This window comes from Electrophorus electricus, chromosome 12 (genome assembly GCF_041902795.1).
Source record: "Electrophorus electricus isolate QZ-2024a chromosome 12, ASM4190279v1, whole genome shotgun sequence".
NCBI classification, from domain to species: domain Eukaryota; kingdom Metazoa; phylum Chordata; class Actinopteri; order Gymnotiformes; family Gymnotidae; genus Electrophorus; species Electrophorus electricus.
The window spans coordinates 14,584,191-14,602,415 of NC_137508.1; the positions used below are offsets into that span (position 1 = coordinate 14,584,191).

At 41.6% G+C, this 18,225-nt stretch overlaps 1 protein-coding gene across 2 annotated transcripts in view; it reads left to right on the forward strand.

Moving 5' to 3' along the window:
• Positions 1-18,225, forward strand: part of pcsk2 (proprotein convertase subtilisin/kexin type 2) — a 37,253-nt gene that overhangs the window by 8,243 nt on the left and 10,785 nt on the right. For both annotated transcript variants that reach the window (XM_081724840.1, XM_027023742.3), the window contains exons 3-8: positions 193-306; positions 572-680; positions 847-884; positions 11,359-11,435; positions 13,675-13,763; positions 16,654-16,829. In XM_081724840.1, the coding sequence (XP_081580966.1) occupies positions 193-306; positions 572-680; positions 847-884; positions 11,359-11,435; positions 13,675-13,763; positions 16,654-16,829 (603 nt within the window). The remainder of the gene's footprint in view (positions 1-192; positions 307-571; positions 681-846; positions 885-11,358; positions 11,436-13,674; positions 13,764-16,653; positions 16,830-18,225) is intronic.

Consider the following 18,225-nt stretch of genomic DNA (forward strand, 5'->3'; position numbering starts at 1 on the left):
AAAGAGCTTTTATGAATGATCAAACACATAAACTATTGTATTTCTTCATGTATTAAACATATTTTTCTTTTGAAAAGGTTTCATACTTATGTTATAACCCATGATAAAATAACAATTCAAGGAAGTGTTAAAAACATTATCATGATAAAAAAATTTCACCTCTTCTTAAAGAATTTGAATGTTATGTTTTAGGTGAAAAATGTGATTGTTCAGGAGGGCTTTGCTCGTCAGAAGAGAGGCTACCGTGACATCAATGGCATTGACATCAGTATGAATGACCCACTCTTCACTAAGCAGTGGTATCTTGTAAGTAACTGCTGTTTACATTGTCTTAATTTTGCCTGACCTTCAACACTGTGGCACTCTATACAGGATGACTCCAAACATAAAGGGTGCATCCCCTTTTACTGAACTTGTCATTTTTAAGTTTTTCCCAGCAGGGTTTCGACAGAGTGTTACATTGATGACTTTTATCTTGACCTGTTTCGCTGTCATGGTTTTGTTTAATTTCCTAATATCCACATGCTCAGAATGTTTAAGCACACGATGCTCATACTGTGTCACTGATTAGATAAATACAGGGCAGGCAGATGGCACTCCCGGGCTGGACCTAAATGTGGCTGAGGCTTGGAAGATGGGCTACACTGGGAAAGGAGTGACCATCGCCATAATGGATGATGGTGTGTAAACTGTAAAAGTTCATTACCACTCCCATCAACAGCAATTAACACTTAACTAAGCAAAATATAGTTACTAATTTTATCTGTTTTACAGCTGTTGTTATTTAGATATATTTGTTGTAGTTGCAGATAAAATAATACCAAAACATTTTGGTATTTTTGGCAGGCATTGACTATCTACACCCAGACCTTGCTTCAAATTATGTAAGTATGCTTTTTAAAGTATTATATATTTTTTTTAATTCAAATTTTATTTTCTAATGTGGATGGATTAGTGGACTTGTATAGGTTTAAGATAGTTGCCACTTGTTTCGTGAAGATAAAACAATTAATTATTTTGCTTTTCATCTACTATCTATCAAATCAAGCATTTCATTCTAGGGAGAAGAGTTAGAAGCACAGTGTGAATTCTTACAATAGAGGCTGTATTACCTTTCTTTATTTTTGTCAATGGGCTGCAATTTTGTTGTAATTCTTTTTCTTTTAGAACGGGAATTTCTGACAGCATAAACACTACAGGGTTACATCTAAATTTATTTACTGACATTTAGGGAGCTTCAGCCAGACATTTGTGTTAATCATACTCCCAGTTTATTGCACTCCTTATTCCTTATTGCACATTTAAGATACATACTCTGGATAATCTGACTGTAATAGATAGTTGAAAGCCTTCCTTTTCTAACCACTGATGACACATCTGGGTCATGCATGTAATCAGATCTTAATCTAATGGAGGACTTTGTCTGCCTGGTGAGATGGGAGCAGACTGCACCTTGGCAATTAAGAATGCCACCATTCTGCCATCACAAATCTCACTCCTTAGAGATTTCAGAACTCAGCGCCCTGCACAGAGCAAATCAGAGCCAGACTAAACATCTTGGCCTCCTTCAGCCTCGCATTCTGTTTCTCCATTGAAGATGCTTTCTTAAAGGAAGTGGACACTTCAGCAGCCACACACGACAAAAACAGCACCACAGAGTTAGTGGTATCCAGAGAGCAGGAAAGCCTCGATCTGGGTGCTGCAGGTCATGCTGTGCTTTTGAAAACAGACGAGTCTTAACCCAATAATAACCTTTGCTTATCTGCGGTGGTGGGTGATGCCAGCGCATGCTCCATTGGGATGATGACTCCTGCAGAGCCAGGCTGAAGCAGTCATTTTACTGCATCCTCCTCACCCCCTCCCCCATCCCTGTTCCCTCCTCTCCATTCCTCACTGCTACTGTTTTATTTAGCACCAATTCTACCCAGAGCCCCAGTTCTCCATCATCACTGAATTATCAGAATACATGCAGGCGTCTGAGCAGCATACGCATTATCCTGGTTGTACAGTGCTTGTGAGCCAAAAAGTACTTTATGCTTCCCCTCCCCCATATTTGTATTGGTGGAAGATGATTTGTGATTGCCAAAAAAAGATCTGTGATAAATTCACTCGTACAGGCTAATGTTTGTTGAAGAGGGAATTTGCTGTAATCGTTTGAAGGATGTTTTGTGACAGGGGACTGCATTTAATTCATTGCTTGATAACTGCACTCATAGGCAGCAGCCAAATGGAGGTTTGCCAGAGTCCTTGCTCTCTCTTTCTCTCTGTTAGATAGAAAACAGAGAACAGAAGCAAGCACAGGCTGCTGCTATACATGTCTTTTGAGGCTTATGTATGTTTTTCAGTGTGCAGATATTTTCAGATCTTTTGCATCTTTTTCAGATCAGATCTTGTAAATGCATTTGAATAACAAGTTCAAGCTATAGATATTTCCTAGAGTTTTGCTGTCAGATTTAGCCAAGTAGTTATTTACATTAGACTTACGGAACTGACAGAAATATAGTCGATTTGCTCTATGGCTTTGTGGTGAGGTAATTGGGTAATCTAACTGCCCAGAAAGCCAAAGAGAGAAGATGAAAACAGAAAAATAGACACATCCCGACAGTTGTGATGAGGGGTTGTGTCAGGAGGCGCCCAGCACGTGGCCCTACCCTGCTAAAGCATCTTTCATTTCTTTTATTACTGAAATGATTTATTTTTCTGGAGCAGACTGGAGCTCAGGAACGTCTCACTCTGGTGACATTTTCTATAATCATGTTCCTCCTCCAGAGCACAGGGCAGGAAATTCCCATCACATCATGCTAAATACTTCCTCTTTAGGTAGATGTGCGTATGGTCTGGTATCATGGGTATTGTTGAAAGAATGTGCTATTCTCTTTTTTCCTTTGGTAATCACTAGTCTGTCCCCTGACATAAGGGTAATGCTGCAGTCAGGCACCCATTACTTCACAGCTCCTGTAATCAACTTGTGCCATTTAAACATTTTTGTCTGTTATTGTCCCTGCTTGTTGTCTATTTATATGGAGTTAATACAGTATTTGCACAAGATTTTCAGAAATGTAATTTTAAAGTCTGAGGATAACTGAGGATAATAACTTTGGCCATTTTGGGTTGAATTTACTGATAATGCTTTATTTTATAAATATTGGTCAGATGGTTTTTGTTTATTTGATGTACTATGAGTATAAGGATAATATTTTGCCTCATGTTATCCATCATAAAACATACACCCTATTTAAACCCTAGTGCAGTTTGTTTGCAGTATATACTAAACAAATGCAATATATACTAAACAAATGCAAATGCAGTTCTTTCATGCACACAGATGGAAAGGGGATATTGCTTGTAGCTATTGCAATGTAGTGACGAAGACTATCAACTTAGGAAGGTTAAATGGGTGCTCTGGTTGCTAAGCCAGGGAACTGGCTCTTTGGTCTAGTGGTCAGAACTCACGTTTACCTCCTGTGGTTTGAGTCCTGGGTATGATGGCTGCCTTTTGCCTTCGTTACACATGGCATCAGAAGTGGGATGGCAGTGACATCATTGGGAGTGTGCCCTAGGTAGATAAACCCACCCCTGCTGTGATGGGATGGTGTAGCCCAGTGTGAGGACCCCTGATGAGAGGCATGGGTGTGGCCCTGATGGAAATGGCAGTTGTATGTGGAGGGACAATGTCACACACAGGGGACACACCTCAGAGGTGAAGGCATTGTGACAGAGACCATCACTCTCTAAAAGGGAGCTTGGTGTGACGGAGATCTTCTCTTAGGAAGGTTATATGGGTGTTCTGGCTGCCAGAGAGCTGGCTCTCTTGGTCCAGTGGTCAGAGCTCATGTTTACCTCCTGTCAAACCTGGGTTGGAGTCCCAGGTAGGGTGGCTGCCTTCAGCCTTCATTACAAGTGTTTAAGGCACCTTTCCAAAATACAAAAATGAAAGTTGGTCTGTACACTCGTTCAGTAAGCTACATATAGTTGAAGGTTGCTTAATTCAAACTGGAAAGTTATGTGTCACAACATGCATTTCATCTATCTAGTAATCTATCTACAAATAAATAAACGAACTATCTAGTGCTATAGAAATCGCTTGAAAATTTCACACAGCAGTGATATGTAAAAAGTGTAGAGAGCACAGACTCTGCTCAGTTTATATCTCTGGAATCTCTCACACTAATCTTTGCCTACCTTGCACTGCTATAGTGATCAGACTGGCTGTTTGTATCAATACCTCTCAAAGCCATTCCATACACTGAGTTACTAGCTCCAAACATGTCATTACCTTGTGCAAAAGCATGGGGTGAGAGGCTGCCCTTTGTTCCTCACTGACTCAACATGGTAAATGCCAGCCAGCATCCTCATCATTCTGGAGCTGTCGATGACTTCTGTGAATGATCTTGCAACCTAATAAATGTTGGTCTCTTCCCACTGTCTGGGTAATAGAGTCTTTGGACAATGTGCTAGGCAAACACCTGTGGGGTGTGAGGTAATAAAAGAGTGTTAACAGGCAAAAGAGCCCTAACATTGCATTAGACATATTAATTATGTAAAACATAAAAGAGTATAGAGAGTCTTTGTCCTTTCAGAATGATTTGCATGCAGGGCCTCTGTAGAGGCCCTACCCAGCAAAGGATCCTGGGTAGGCTTTGCTGGACCTCAGGGTAAGATATATGACCTCTCCACCAGGATGGTACAGAAAAACAATCTTCTTTAGGACAAGGTTAAGAGAAGTCTTCTCTTGGAATGTGGTGGTAACAGGTTCCAACTGGTGTGGATGTTGAATATCAGTTTGCATATGTTGACTAATGCATGGTTTGGATGTAATGGTGGGGAATGCAAACACTAGTATGTACAATGGTGGGGTGAATACATAATCACTTCTGACCAATGTATAAAAATGTGGGTTCTTTGTTTGATTGTTAGACATTCTCTGGAGGGTGCCTCAATAATGCTTGTTCACGTTAACTTGCAATAAAAGATGGACCAGCTATTCTCTTTAACTAATTCTGAAGTCTGTATCTTCATTTTATATTTGAATGTTTAACTTTACAACTAGTTGACTGGGGATTTAGGATCGACAAGTGAGAGAAGTACCAATCCCCTACCCCCACCCTCCCAACCCAAACTCACCCCACCCCACTCCACTCCAGTGCAGAAGTGACCGTCATGCTGTACAGGTTGCTGGAGTTGATGTGTGTTTAAAGAGCAAAAGAAAGAGACAGAGGAAAGGTTCTGCCTGTCTTTTGAGGTTAAACATGCCTTGATTGGCTCTTCTCCAGAGAAGACCATTTGGTGATTGCATTTGCCATATTGTCATACTGATAACCAGTGTGTTTTACCATATCATTTCTTTATCACGTGGCATTTCAATTCTGAAATGAAATTAAATACTGCACATAATTCGGGTGTTAGTGGCCATGTTTGGTTTTCAGATATGTCAGTGCAATAGTACTGAGAAGAGAATGCCTTTGAATTGACAAATTGCTAGAAAATCATTAGCAATGGTAACAAACCATGAGCATTCCACAGTATTCCATGCTCTTGAGAAATATATCCTATGAAAGCTGTGTCTCTGGCTCAGCAGACTTATGAGTATTAGATTCTCTATCAAATATTTTGAAACACTGATTGTTTTGCAACAGATAGCAAAGAATCTTTCCCAAAATGTTTATTTGACTTATTCATCCTTATTTCATCATATACATCTTCATAACATGCCAACATAAGCCACTACACCTATGCTGTGTCTAACTAATTCTTTCAGAGGGCCAAGGTTTTAGATACCTAGATTAATTTTTCAAGGACAATGTTATTTCAGTAAATTATTATCACTGCAGTTCATTTGTTGGTATACACTGCACATCTATAAATGCCATCAGGCTTGAAAATGCCTTTGCAGCAGTCTAAACCACAGGTGTCCACAACTGTTCCATTTAGTTCAAGTCATAATGCAACAGTTCAGTCAAACAGATTCTGTGGTCTGTTGAACTGAACCACGTGAAATAATATGGGCAATCCCATTTTGGTTATATCTGTCTGCTCTTTTACAGTTTCTGATGAAAACAAAAAGTGGTACTGTACCTTTACTGTTACATTTTTCACATTGATTCCATACTTGATTTCCTTCATACAATGTGTGAGTACAGAAAAAGGTGCCAAAATATCCAGTCCAGGACAAATAGCAATATGTCTGACATCCCAATAGAGTGCTGCAGTTAATAAATTAGCTAACATTTTTCAGGTATATTTAAACCCTGTTTGATTATGAAAGGTAAAGCAAGGCTATTAAATTCCAAAAATATTTACAGAGCCCATTTAATCTCACTTAAGAGACCACTTATGTGAAGACAGTTCCCTGAGAGAGGTTCAGAGGAACCTTAAGAATTCAACACTCTTACAAACTATGATTTTACCATCTACAGGGAACAATAAGAAATGGCAAGGTTAGGGTAGGAAATAAGAACTGACCTTGATTAGGGTATGCCAAATTATGGCTGACTGGAAAAACATACTAGAACATAAAAGAGATTTGGCATCAGTGAGCAAGCAAACAAAGCTTCATGTATGCTTCCTATTATGGCATTAAGAAAAAGAGCCAACACTGGAGGGTTTGTTGGAATTTGAATACATAGGAACTTTCCCAGATAGAGCCCAAGTCACTTCTCCACCTGACTGTAACAGTTAGTCCATTTCAACCACAGAGGCTTGTGATGTATGCCTGGCATATTCACCATCCAGTAAGCTGCTGCGCAGCACTGCACACACATCAGTAAGAGCCACTTTGCTTGACATATTCCTGCTCATGGAGGTTTACAAAGCATCACACTTCCTGATATGGATTTTTTAGTGATTCAGAGTGAGGAGATGGAGCTGGGATTGATTCCATAACCTGCTTACTATATGTTTGTGCAGAATATTCAGTCATCTGTGTAATTGGTCATTCTGATGCATTTTGTCATGAAAGGGACCCAAGGCCGCTTGTAAGATTTCATTGAATGTTTAGTACTTACCCAGAATGGAAGCTGTTGTTCCCAAGTGCTGCACCAGAAAAAAGTGTTTGCCTTATAATTGAGAGTTTGCCAGTTGGAATCTTGATGATGCCACAGCCATCTGTGGCTGGGAGTTCAAGGGAGCAAAATTGGTCCTTCTGTCTGTGTGGGAAGAACAGTATTACTCCAAGCACAGGCTGCTCCTGTCAATCACAGCAATCATGGCCATCTATGTGCTGGTAGTCATGGATGCCCGTGTGCATGCACTTGCCTGAACCTTTTAGGGTTCAGTTGTTGACACGGGAAAGTTAGTTAGCTGATGGGTGGGAATTAACCACTAAATCTGGGTGAAAAAGTAAAAACTATTAAGCTGTAAAAATGGTGATATCACTGAAGAAGAACTTGGGAAATCACAAGTTGGGTTCATTTAGCACCATGGATTACTTTTTAGGTATGAGGGGCACTACCTTGACATACATGCTAACTCACAGTCCAACATAGCTAGCGGCAAAGTCATGGGCATTGATTCACAGTTAGCTCCTTAGCAAACTCCCTGTAGAGTTTCTGTATGGAGTCAAACTGCTCTAGTTGAACAGGGCCTGTTACAAAACTATGTGCCAACCTTTGCACACTCTGAAAATAAGAGACCTTGATGAAACTTGTGGCAAAGGCGGAGACTTTCCAGTGTTCTACTTCTGAACAGCAGGCTTGGAGCTGGAGGCAACTCAGTATGCAAGCAGTCAGCTCCTTGACAGCAGTTACTGAGGAAACCTGGCTAGTTGGAAGTGTACACAATAAAAAGACCACAGACCATCTGCTTTCTTCTTTGCCATGCCATCAGTGACAGAGTTGGGAGCTTTTAGGTGATACCTCTGAAGCTGGAAGGTCACTTAAATTTTTGTTTGGTGGATGCCCCAGATATATAATTACTGACTACTGACTATGAAAACATAATGAAAGCAGTTCCTCAGATGGCTACATAGCATACTGAGACATTTTTTTGATAAAGTAGCCCATCTTCTAGCCCACTGACTACTTATCAACTACAGACAGGAGATGCATTTTATGTTGATATATAAGGTGTAACGCTGAGTGGTAAGAAGGCAGATGCATGTGCTGAGAGGAGCGAGATTTATTATGGGCAAATCCAAAATCAGAGTCGTTTATACGGCCCAGGGTCATAGAGCCGACACGGAGAGTACGGAGAAACATGATTAAACAAAACAAACACATGAAGGCACACGGGAAAGCAGGCTATAACTAAGGGAAGGGAAACATGAAGGCTAGGATAAACACAAAGGCATGGAGTATGAAGAAACAACCATAACGAATCATACACAAATTCAATAAGTCCAACAAAGTCAACCAGTCAAACAAACAAGTCAAACCTCCAAACAAACAATGAACAGCAACGACCAAGGCAATCAACAGGGTTTAAATACATGAAATTCACAAAACTAGAAACGAGGGACAGGTGTCAACAATCAATGTGAGGACAAAACTAAACTATGGAATGGAACAAAACACAAGACATGGAAAACATGGAACATGGAGGGACTAATTGTGACAGTACCGCCCCCAAAGCGTGCAACACCGGGGTGCGCAAAAACAAGAATCATCAAAACCAAAACAAGACTAGGATGAGACACCAACAGGAAACAGGCAAGACGTGGAGCAGGGACAGGACCCAGACGAGACTCAGGAGCAGACAGGCCAGAAACAGGAACCGAACACAGGACAAGACGAGGAGCAGGCACCGGAACGACAGCAGACACAGAAACCGGTGGCAACAGGAGAAGACTGAACAGGAGAAGAACCAGGAGTAGACACAGGAGTAGAGACAGGAGCAGACACAGAAACAGACACAGAAACTGGGGCAACAGGAGTGACAGGCAAAGAAGCAGGAACAGATGTGGAAGCAGAACCAACAGAACCAGACTGAGGATGAAAAAAGTGCCGGGAGGGAGGACGAGGATTACAAGCACGCAAAACAGACCAGGCCAGGGACAAAGGGACAGGAACAAAAATGGACACAGGCACCAGAATGGACACATGGACGGGCACAGGGACAAAAACAAAGGGAGACACAGGAACCGGAATGGGCACAGAAACAGGCACAGGGACAGACAACACAACAGGAACCAAAACAAAACCAGGCAACAGAGAAGGCAAAAACAATGGGGCAGTAGGAGCCACAGGAGAGCTTCGAGGAGCGACCAGGGGGACAGGCCTGGCATGAGGCACGGGGACTTGTGGAGTGGTTTCTCCCACTCCAGGGACAGGGACTGCTGGGTCCAGGGGCGCGGCTTTGACGATCAGCGACGGCAGGTCCAGGGGCTGGGCAGCGGCCATCAGCGGCGGTGGTGGGTCCAGGGGTGCGGCAGCTGCAGTGGGTCCGGGGGTGTGGCTATGGGAACAGACCTGGTAACAGGACGGGCAGCATCCACTATGCCGAGAACAGGAACGGAACTGGCGGCATCCACTATGCCGGGTACCAGAACAGGCTCAGCACAAACGGCGTCTCTCAAGCCGGGAACAGGCTCAGGATCAAGAAAGGCGGCATCTCCCATGCTGGGAACAGGACCAGGATCAGGACGGGTGACGTCTTCCATGCCAGAAGGAGGGACTGGCTGGGTGACGTCTTCCATGCCGGAGGCCGGGACTGGCTGGAAGTCCAGCAATGCAGCCACCTCGGCCCACAGCTGGTCCCAGAATTCTGAGGGCACAGCTGAGGCGGTCAATGACGGGTCCAGGGGCTTAGCCACAGGAACAGGGCAGGCGGCGACTCTCACATCAGGAACAGGAACCGGATCAGGACGGGCAGGGTGTCTCTTACGCCGGGAACAGGACCAGGACGGGCGGCGTCCCTCACGCCGGGAACAGGACCAGGACGGGCGGCGTCTCTCACGCCGGGAACAGGACCAGGACGGGCAGCGTCTCTCACGCCGGGAACAGGACCAGGACGGGCGGCGTCTCTCACGCCAGGAACAGGACCAAGACGGGCAGCGTCTCTCACACCGGGAACAGGACCAGGATGGGCAGTGTCTCTCACGCCGGGAACAAGCTCATACCGGGTGGCTTGCGGCATAGCCACAGACACTGGTGGGGTGACCCTGGAGGAACACACAGACACAGAACCCTCTCGGTGGCTCCCAAGGCTCCCAAAGTTGTGCTTTCATGCACAGGGAATACCTAGCCATGGACAGTCTGTGTATTCACTCTGCCTACTCACGTCTTGCACTGCAGGCCGCTCCCCCCTGCAACGTTGGTCAAGGTGGGTAGACTCTTGGCGCTTCCCTGGGATCTTGTCATCATCAAAATAAACAGGATCCTGCTTCAGAAACGATGAGATGCCTGTGTACCTGCAGTGCCAGGGGATTTGCTGTCTCTGGTTTGGTGGCGCTGAGACGTAACAAACTCGGACTGCGTAGAAACAGCCAAAGTTTCGCCCCAGCAAAACCACCTCTCAGAGTCTCACTCTTTCGCTGCGTCCTTGTTGCACTGTTCATTCTGTAATGTTGAGCGGTAAGGAGGCGGATGCATATGCTGAGAGGAGCGAGATTTATTATGAGCAAATCCAAAATCAGAGTCGTTTATATGGTCCAGGGTCATAGAGCCCATACGGAGAGTACGGAGAAACATGATTAAACAAAACAAACACATGAAGGCACACGGGAAAGCAGGCTATAACTAAGGCAATGGAAACACGAAGGCTAGGATAAACACAAAGGCATGGAGTACGAAGAAACAACCATAACGAAACATACACAAATTCAAAAGTCCAACAAAGTCAAACAAACAAACAAATAAACAAATAAACAAACAAACAAGTCAAACCTCCAAACAAACAAGCTACAACAAACTACAGGAGATAGGATAAAGCAGAGCTTGCAAATATGAGCTGATATAATGATCCAATTCTGGAGTGTTAAAATTAGACACATTTGTTACAGCTTTTCTAGCTAGCAAGGAGGACGGCTTGGCATATCCAATCATGAGTGCCCATTCATGTCTAATTATAGGCAGAATTCAGTCAGGCATGCATTTTAGTGCAGGTGTAAATAGGTTCTGAGAGAAGTAAGATGGAGAAGTAAGTGCCACAGTGCATTTTCTCATCAAGTCTAAAATGAGTTCAGAGAAACTAGCAACTGCTTCTGCCTAAAGGGTTGATTTAAAGGTATGTCTGAAAATAGCATCGAAAGCCCCAAATGACCAAAAGAGGTTTCTTATCCATACCCGATTGCTAATAAAAATTTCACCTCAAAATTCTCTCTCTATATCTACTATTATTGCTGACAAAGAAGTGAGTGCTCTCACTTCTATTTCCATAATGTCTGACTACCAATAAAAAAAGTTAAAAAACTTTTTTTTGCAGAATGCAGAGGCCAGCTATGACTTCAGCAGCAATGACCCATACCCGTACCCCCGCTACACAGATGACTGGTTTAACAGGTAATCGGTGGTCTGTCAGTGTGTTTGGCTGTGTATGTGACTCAAGGCAGTGTAAAGGATGAAGGGGATTGTGGGAGTGGAGGGAGGATAAGGGTGTTGAACCATGACCATGTTTCCTGGAGGTGGTGGTGGACTAAAGGACTATTTGCTTCTCTACATTGATTTTCCTTACATATAACCCCATTAAGTCATCTTGTTCCCTGGGATCTCAATCTGGCTGCATTAATACAGAGGATCTGTCCCATGCTGACTCCTCAAAGAACCCTAAGCTTATTCTGTGTCTTTCACCAAACTCAGTGGAGGCAGGTCCAGAGAAAATATAGAACATTTAGTTACTGAGGGGCATTGTACAGAATATTCACTACAGAATATACAAATCAACAAATTTCCAAAGGGAAATAGTATGTGTTTTCCCTACTTGGTTTAGATTCTGTAGTATAATTCTTTTTTTAATTACATTTTTTTTTAATCATCTGGTATTTAGAGCAGAAATTATTTTCTGATGCTTTTGCATGGGTGTGGGGGCATGTGGGTAGTGGTAGATGGCAGGTGAGAGGTGCCCGGCAGAGACGGAAGCACTGCATAGTGGTAAGCCTCGTTCTTTAGCTCAGAGACACGATCTAACGAACACTGGTAACTTATTACACCTACTATCACCACTACCTTTGCACTACCTAAGACAGGCAACCAGTCAAATAAGAAACAGCTTATTTTTCCATTCTTCATATGTATATATGTGAGTGTGAGAGAAGAGCTGTGTGTGATGGCAATAGTAATATCATTAGTGCCACAGACTTGCAAGCTAATCAGATGGTCATTTATAAATAGAGCAGCTCTGGCTGTAAGAAAATGATGGGAGTCACTCACTGTCTGTCATGCTGAAATTCTTCCAGGATTAAAGGTTCACCTTGTGCTGATTTTGGAAACATTATGCAGTTTTCTGATGGCTGCGTTCAGTATTCAAGAAGAAGAAGCTGAACCAAAATCAGCATTAAATGGAATCTTCTATCCCAAACCTGTCTCTTCTTTGTTCTTTGCTTGTGTCATACCTAACACCATAAAGCTCCATTAGCAAAATGACAGCAGACAATGGGCCCTCACTAACTTTAGATTATTCATGATACATTGCCTACACAGTAATAGGAGTTATTAATGTCTGACATCAAACAGTGATTGTGTTTGGGCGAGGCTTTTTATTTGCCTTAAATCATTGCAGTCTGCAGGACAGAAAAGTGGCCTTCTTCACACCCTGAAAAAAGATGGTCTACATATGAAGTGTGCATATACTGCTTCCAACTAATGTCCATTAGTTGACATTAAATAGTAGCACACAAATTCCATTTAATTTGTGTATTCCATATAGTGATGACAATTTAGCAAAAGCCAGGTTAAAGATATATAAATATCTTGACACATCTTGACAATTGGGGTGGAAATTGGCTTTCCAAAGTGAAAAAATTCCATAACACCATCATGGAGATTTTAAGCAAAGAGCTGGCTGAACATTACTTGCATAGTGCCTTCTCAATAGAGTTGAATAAACAATGTTTCTTAGTCCCAGTTCTCATAAAGATAACTGTTACATTATAATTGACATTAAAATATAATTTTGGGTTAGGGTAGAGAAAATACAAGTTAGTCTTTATAACCTGGTGGCTAAGCTATGTTTCTATCTACATCTACCTGCTCAGCATTGTGAAATTATGAGGCAAATGAAATTATCAGACATCTAGAAAGTTGAAGGTGCAAGGTAAATATAGCTGGACAGCTAATTGGCTTGCAGCAGCATAACACCATTTCATGTAATTTCTTCAGTGTAAGAACTTTTATTAGATGTTCTGTGAACCCATTATGAATTAGAATACAAAAGTATGGTAATGCTAGTATAAAGTATCGTCTTTGAATGTTGCATTCTTATTAGCTCATATTTACTTGGAAAATTATGATGACATACCACTGCAATTTTTTTTTTCCAGAGAGACTTATTTTTGAATTATGTTTCCCAAGTCCTCTACAAATTCTTCTTGGTATACCAGTGGTGTTCAAAGTGGACATCAAACTGCTGTGTCTGGGGGACCTGATGGTGCTAGCTATCTAGCATTTTAATCTTTTGAGGTGTTGCCCACTACGAAATGTAACTTCTTCATAGGGAAATTATAAACCTATAAACCTGTGTATTGCCTCTGCCTTTGTATTACCTGTGTAATACCTCTGCCTTTTTTTCTGAATGCATTTTTAGTCATGGTACCAGGTGTGCTGGGGAGGTGTCAGCAGTCGCCCACAACAACATCTGTGGAGTAGGTGTGGCCTACAACTCCAAGGTGGCAGGTAATAGTGTTTATTTAACATAAAGCTCTTCATTTTGATCATGTTTATAATGCATTTATTTATATATAGAACAGGTACAAAGACTGACTTCCTACACCTGTTTGGTGCACTAGGCAGCATTTTACTTGCACATCAGCTATTTGCAAAACAGAACTAAGTGACTCCCAAAGGAATAGAATTTTGTTGTCCAATATAAAGCACTTGAAAACATTTGCTTGGTTCATGGCCACTAGCCTGCTAAGAGTTAACATTAGGTTTTTATATATATATGTGTGTGTGTGTGTGTGTGTGTGTGTGTGTGTGTGTGTGTGTGTGTGTGTGTGTTTGTGCGCACGTCATTATAAATCCTTAAAATAACCTATTTTTGTGTGTATCATTTCAGCAGCACCATTTAATATAGCAGGAAAGCAGGTGACCAGACACTGAATGATTTCATAAGTGCAGCAACTTGACATTTTCTATTCCAAATGGTGCAAATGGAAATGAGATTAACTGTTACCTAGTCAATACAGTTAACCTTTCTTACAATAGAACAGGATGTGTTACACTGTGATTGATGGTTAAAGCAGCAAATCTGCAGACAAGCTTTTGAACTGTATTCTTTATTTTTGCATGCACATTTACAGAATTTAGCAGATGCTTTTTTCTTGAGTGATATACAGAAGTACTTTGCTCTCTCATTAGTAAACTTCATCATAATGCTTCTGCAAAAACTTAGTCTAAGGATACCCTCACACCAAAGCACTTTCAGAGACAAGAATCATTATAAATGAATAAATATATAGAGAATACAACTACAGGAGGTTTTTGTAATTGTGTGCAGGATTAGTGTTCATTTAAGTGCTCTTGGAAGAAGGGGGCCTTTAGTACAATAACCATCTGTGTGGTTTGAAAGGAGTAAGGTACACTGTGGTATCTGACAAATGGCTTTGAAAAAGTAGAGTCTGGTCCACTTTTGACTTTGTATGCAAGCATTGGGAATTTAAATCACTATAGGAAGCCAGTGCAGGGAACACAGAAGTGTAGTGCTGTAAGATATTCTACATGGGATAGAATACAAGCCATGTAACTACTGTATATTCTGAACCAGTTGCAAGGATCTAATGTCAAGACCTGACTCAATATGATCAGATACTGAACAAAATAGAATGACCTTCCTTAAGATAAATGGCTGAATCCTCAGGATGGTTGTACAAGAGAAGCCCACCTGTCATTGATATGTAATACATTGGTTTTTCCAAGATTCAACCTTAGGTGATAAGCTTCCATCTATGATGACATGTCTGCCAGGCATGAGGAAAAATGAATCAAAATGTAAGTGGGAGGGAATGAGAAGTGTGTGTCATCAGCATAACTATCATAGGAAAATGCCCTGTATGAGTGGAAGGTATGCATGGGGCAGATCCTCTCTGTGCCATCTGACATGAACATCCCTCCAGAAAGGCAGTGCAATGAGTTCAGAAAGAATGTAAGCCAGTGCCATGCTGAACTAGTGATCAAAAGGTTATTAAGGATGGACAGGAGAATAATGTAGTCGATAGTTTCAAAGTCTTTAGTAGGCTGAGCTATGTCTATGGGCATGAAACTTCTCAGTAACAGCCCTGAGAGAGAGTGGTGGTTTGAAGTCCAACAGTAAGAAAACAGTAAGAAGAAAAACCTGGGTCTCTTCTGATGGCAAAAGACATAGAATGCAAAGTTTTTTCTATGAAGTTTTCTTGAGGACCAGAAAGATGACATGACAATAGTGTAAACATTAGTGGGGTAACTGTAATGGTGAGCGGTAAGGAGGTGGACGCATGTGTGGAGAAGAGCGAGATTTATTAAGGGCAAATCCAGAGTCATAGTCGTTGGAGTAGTCCAGGGTCATAGAGCCAATATGTAGTGTACTAGGATACATGGTACACAAAAAAAGGGTGAGGATAGTATACACAGGAGCTAGGAAAAAACTGAAGGCTAGGAATAACAAACCAAAAACACACGAAGGCAAACAGGGGAAGCAGGTTATCACAGAAACTAGGAAGTAACATACGGAAAAACAAAACGGCTAGAATCAAACAGGCTAACATAAACAGAGACTTCAAAACACAGACGGGCTTACATATAACCATTCAAATATTCATTAAATGAACCAACCAAATAAACAATGAACAGCCAAAACACAGGGCACACTACAGGGTTTAAAATACATGAACTTAATAAGGCTAGAAACAAGGGGCAAGTGTGGAAAATCAAATGAGGGGTGGAGAAAATGAAACTACGGAATGGAACTAAAATACACAAGACAGGGAAACCATGGAACATGAAGCTGGGAGGGGCTGTAGAGTAGGTTTACAGTTCCAGAGTCCCCCTACCATGATTTGATGAGATAGTGCCAGTTAAGGGTTTAACAGTTAATGGTAGAGGAGATGACTGGTATTGTAGCATCTGCTACAAGGGGGAAATTTAGTGGTTGCTGAGATGGGCTGTAGATGGGCACATTTTAGAAAAAGAGAGACAGTTACTGAGAAGAACTGTGTGTTATCAGTAAAGGTGATGTTTATCCAATAATTAGGTGCCCATTTTTTGTGTTGATAAAGAAGGAATGCCAGATGCTTAGTAGAACAAGGGAAAAGATAGAATTTGAGGAAAATCTGGTTGATGCACACCCAACCATGAAAGATGTCTCTAGCTAATTTTTCAGTATTGGTCCTGTCCATATAATTCAGACTTTAGGATAACCTAGATCTGTTGTAGGACCACAGCACTTACAAATACTTCAGAAATACAGCATGACTGAAAAAAGCCATATTGAGAGGGACTACAGCAAGTTCAGCTGAGTGGGAACTCTCAGGTCTTGGAGAAAAAAAGCAAATAGAGATGGGAATAGTAATCTGGCTCTGCCTTGGTGCAGGCATTCGTATGCTGGACCAGCCTTTCATGACAGACATCATTGAAGCCTCCTCCATCAGCCACATGCCACAGATCATTGACATCTACAGTGCCAGCTGGGGTCCCACCGATGACGGCAAGACAGTGGATGGGCCCCGCGAACTCACCCTGCAGGCTATGGCAGACGGTGTCAACAAGGTACTCATGGGAAATGTAGTTATTCTCCAGGTGCAGCTCTAAGGGGCCCAGTGATTTTGAACTACATGAAATACAAATTCATGAGAAAGAAAAAAGCACTTATGTAAATAACAAGCTGTCCCTTAGTAGTCCACAGACATGACTAACAAGGCTCACAATGATGGCCTCAAATTAACTTGATAAATAAATCACTTTTGAGGGATGCCCTCAAGTTTTAATGTACTCAAGAAGTGTTGCTGAGTAGGTGCTATTGCTCTTACTCTTCTTCCTACAAGAGAGCAAAACAAACAATCCTAATCAAGCCATATTCCACTCACTCAGTGGTAATGGTGGCTTATGTAAGCTTTTTCCCATGTGCTCAGAAGCGCTTCCTATTGATGTGGAGCGAAATTCACTTAGATGTTTCTTATTGATTAGCCAAGCCTTCTGAGGAGTCCTGTAACACTTGTTACATGGGTGGGTGAAGTCTACTCAGTTTGCCTTTAAACATCACTTAGTTTCACATCTCTAGTCATTCCGTGGTTTGGGTCTGTGCAAATTGCAACAGGTAATTGAAGGAAATGGTAGTGAGAGTGCTACTTCTCAGCATTTATCCTGAGCAGCACTTGGCTTGGTAAGACATCATAAGGTAATCTCAGGATATTTCACCCCATAATTTGCAGCTGAGACAGGCATGACAGCAGGTGAATCAGATCCACCTTCTCCATGTGTCTCTCCTAGGGGTAGCTAAGTCTCTCTGTCCTAGTCATGGTTGTGCTGTTCAAAAATCTGTTCAAGGCTTAAATGGCTTAGATTTCACACAATATCTTCATTTGATTCCTTCTATCATGGCACATTGAGCACTAGTATTTATTAATTTAATGTAAATTTTTTTGCCATTAAAAACTATTAAATAATATTTAATTGCTTCTTAAATTAGTTTCTCAGGCAAACCATCTAACTGATTAGTTCTAAATGACTAAATGACTAACGTTTGAATTGTAAGGTTTTAGTGGAGGAAGAATAAATAATTGTGCATGTGTGGGAGTCATAAATATGGCATTCTGGTAGCAGAAGCATGGAAATTAATGCAATGCCTGTCTTAAACCCCAAAGTGTCCCTTAAACATCCAAGACTGTGGTCCTCCCACACCTCTGGGGTTTTCTCTTAGCAGCACTCTTTGTAAACAGAACACAGTACAAAAGTGACAGTAAAGTAAATGTATTTTTAAAAAAGATAATCAAGGAACAAGTACAATACCATTACAACATAATCAAATACATTTTGTGACATGAAATGTGCATTGTGTGTTTATGAAGAAGTAAAAAAAAAAAAGGAAAAAAAAGAAAATGACCCTTAATATGGATTGCCTCCTTACCTGCCCATATCAGTGAAGGTTTTACACAGTGTGCTTATA